The sequence below is a fragment of the Bipolaris zeicola genome (genome assembly GCF_000523435.1).
Source record: "Bipolaris zeicola 26-R-13 unplaced genomic scaffold scaffold_772, whole genome shotgun sequence".
NCBI lineage: Eukaryota > Fungi > Ascomycota > Dothideomycetes > Pleosporales > Pleosporaceae > Bipolaris > Bipolaris zeicola.
In genome coordinates this window covers 245-1352 of record NW_006912821.1, presented here as the reverse complement: position 1 = coordinate 1352, position 1108 = coordinate 245, and the positions used below count along the sequence as shown (strand labels likewise).

The following is a 1108-nucleotide window of genomic DNA, read 5'->3' as shown; positions in this document are numbered from 1 at the left end:
GCAGAACTCCTTGGGTATCTTTAAGCTATCTTATTTCACAAATTCTCATTGTTGCTTTTACATATTACTGTTGTTGTGTAAAAGCGTTTATACAATGAAAAGTTCTACATATAAAAACACGAGGAGAAGCGTAAAAGGACAACACCAAGTATGCCGAAGTATAATAAGCGCTTACCTTTACAACATCGGAAACGTCAAAAGGCTAAAAAGACAAAACCGAGATCGGTCACGTCCACATTGGAGTGCCGTAGAGCAAACGAAACCGATCCTGCGCCATGCTCAGGTTTTACCTAGCTTCGCCTTGAGTGATTTTAGCAGATCTTCTTCCTCAGAACCAAGAATTTTCTCCAGTTCCTGGAACGTCACCACCTTGTTCTTTCTTGGATCAGCTATTTTCGTACGTATCAAATGTGTGAGATAGTGTGGGCGCAAATTGTCTCTCCTTTTGAACTTTTTGGAGCAAGAAGGAATCTTGCATTCGTAATTGGGGAAGTAGTCAACGCAATGGGCAGTTCTGATATGACGGCGGAGATGTTCTGATCTTTTGAATTCCTTGTGGCAACGTGTCTTTTTCGGCCTGATTAATTCTTCGCACTGGTATCTGCGAGAGGCTGTTGTGTGGAAGGTACTAGAGCTTTTAGATGAAGAGAGTTCGTTATGGCACGAGGTATCGCTATCGGAATTGCTCAGGTCATCGCTTTCACAACTGCTGCTGCTGTTGTTGTTGAAGACTGTGAGATTGAAAGCTCCAGAGTCTACAGCTGGACCCATGGAATCCTGTTGTGGCATATGGTATAGCAGATTGGATGTGGACCCCGAGACTCCTGGTCGAGGCAAACTGTCCAACGGAAAATAAGGCTGTGAGCCCCATGAGATAATTTCAGGGTCAGCAGAAATGCATAAAGCCTCATAATCATTTAAGATAGCCGTGTAGTGGGTTAAATTGTTTTGACCAGAAGCTAGCGTGCTTCTTGAAGAAGATACTTGAGATAGATTTTGTGCTCTTGCAACCATCCAACTTATTGTTTTTTCGTCGGCTGTTGATTCCAGATGTTTCTTGATTTCGCACCATGTAACAGACGTAATAGTATGATCCTCTCGCGGTGCC

The 1108-nt window shown here is 43.2% G+C and overlaps 1 protein-coding gene across 1 annotated transcript; it reads right to left on the bottom strand.

Moving 5' to 3' along the window:
- Positions 1-279: 279 nt before the first annotated feature.
- Positions 280-789, bottom strand: COCCADRAFT_10608 (uncharacterized protein; the record flags this gene model as incomplete). The annotated part of the gene is made up of 1 exon (XM_007720883.1): positions 280-789. One exon carries the CDS (start codon positions 787-789, stop codon positions 280-282), a length of 510 nt encoding a protein of 169 aa, XP_007719073.1.
- Positions 790-1108: the final 319 nt, after the last annotated feature.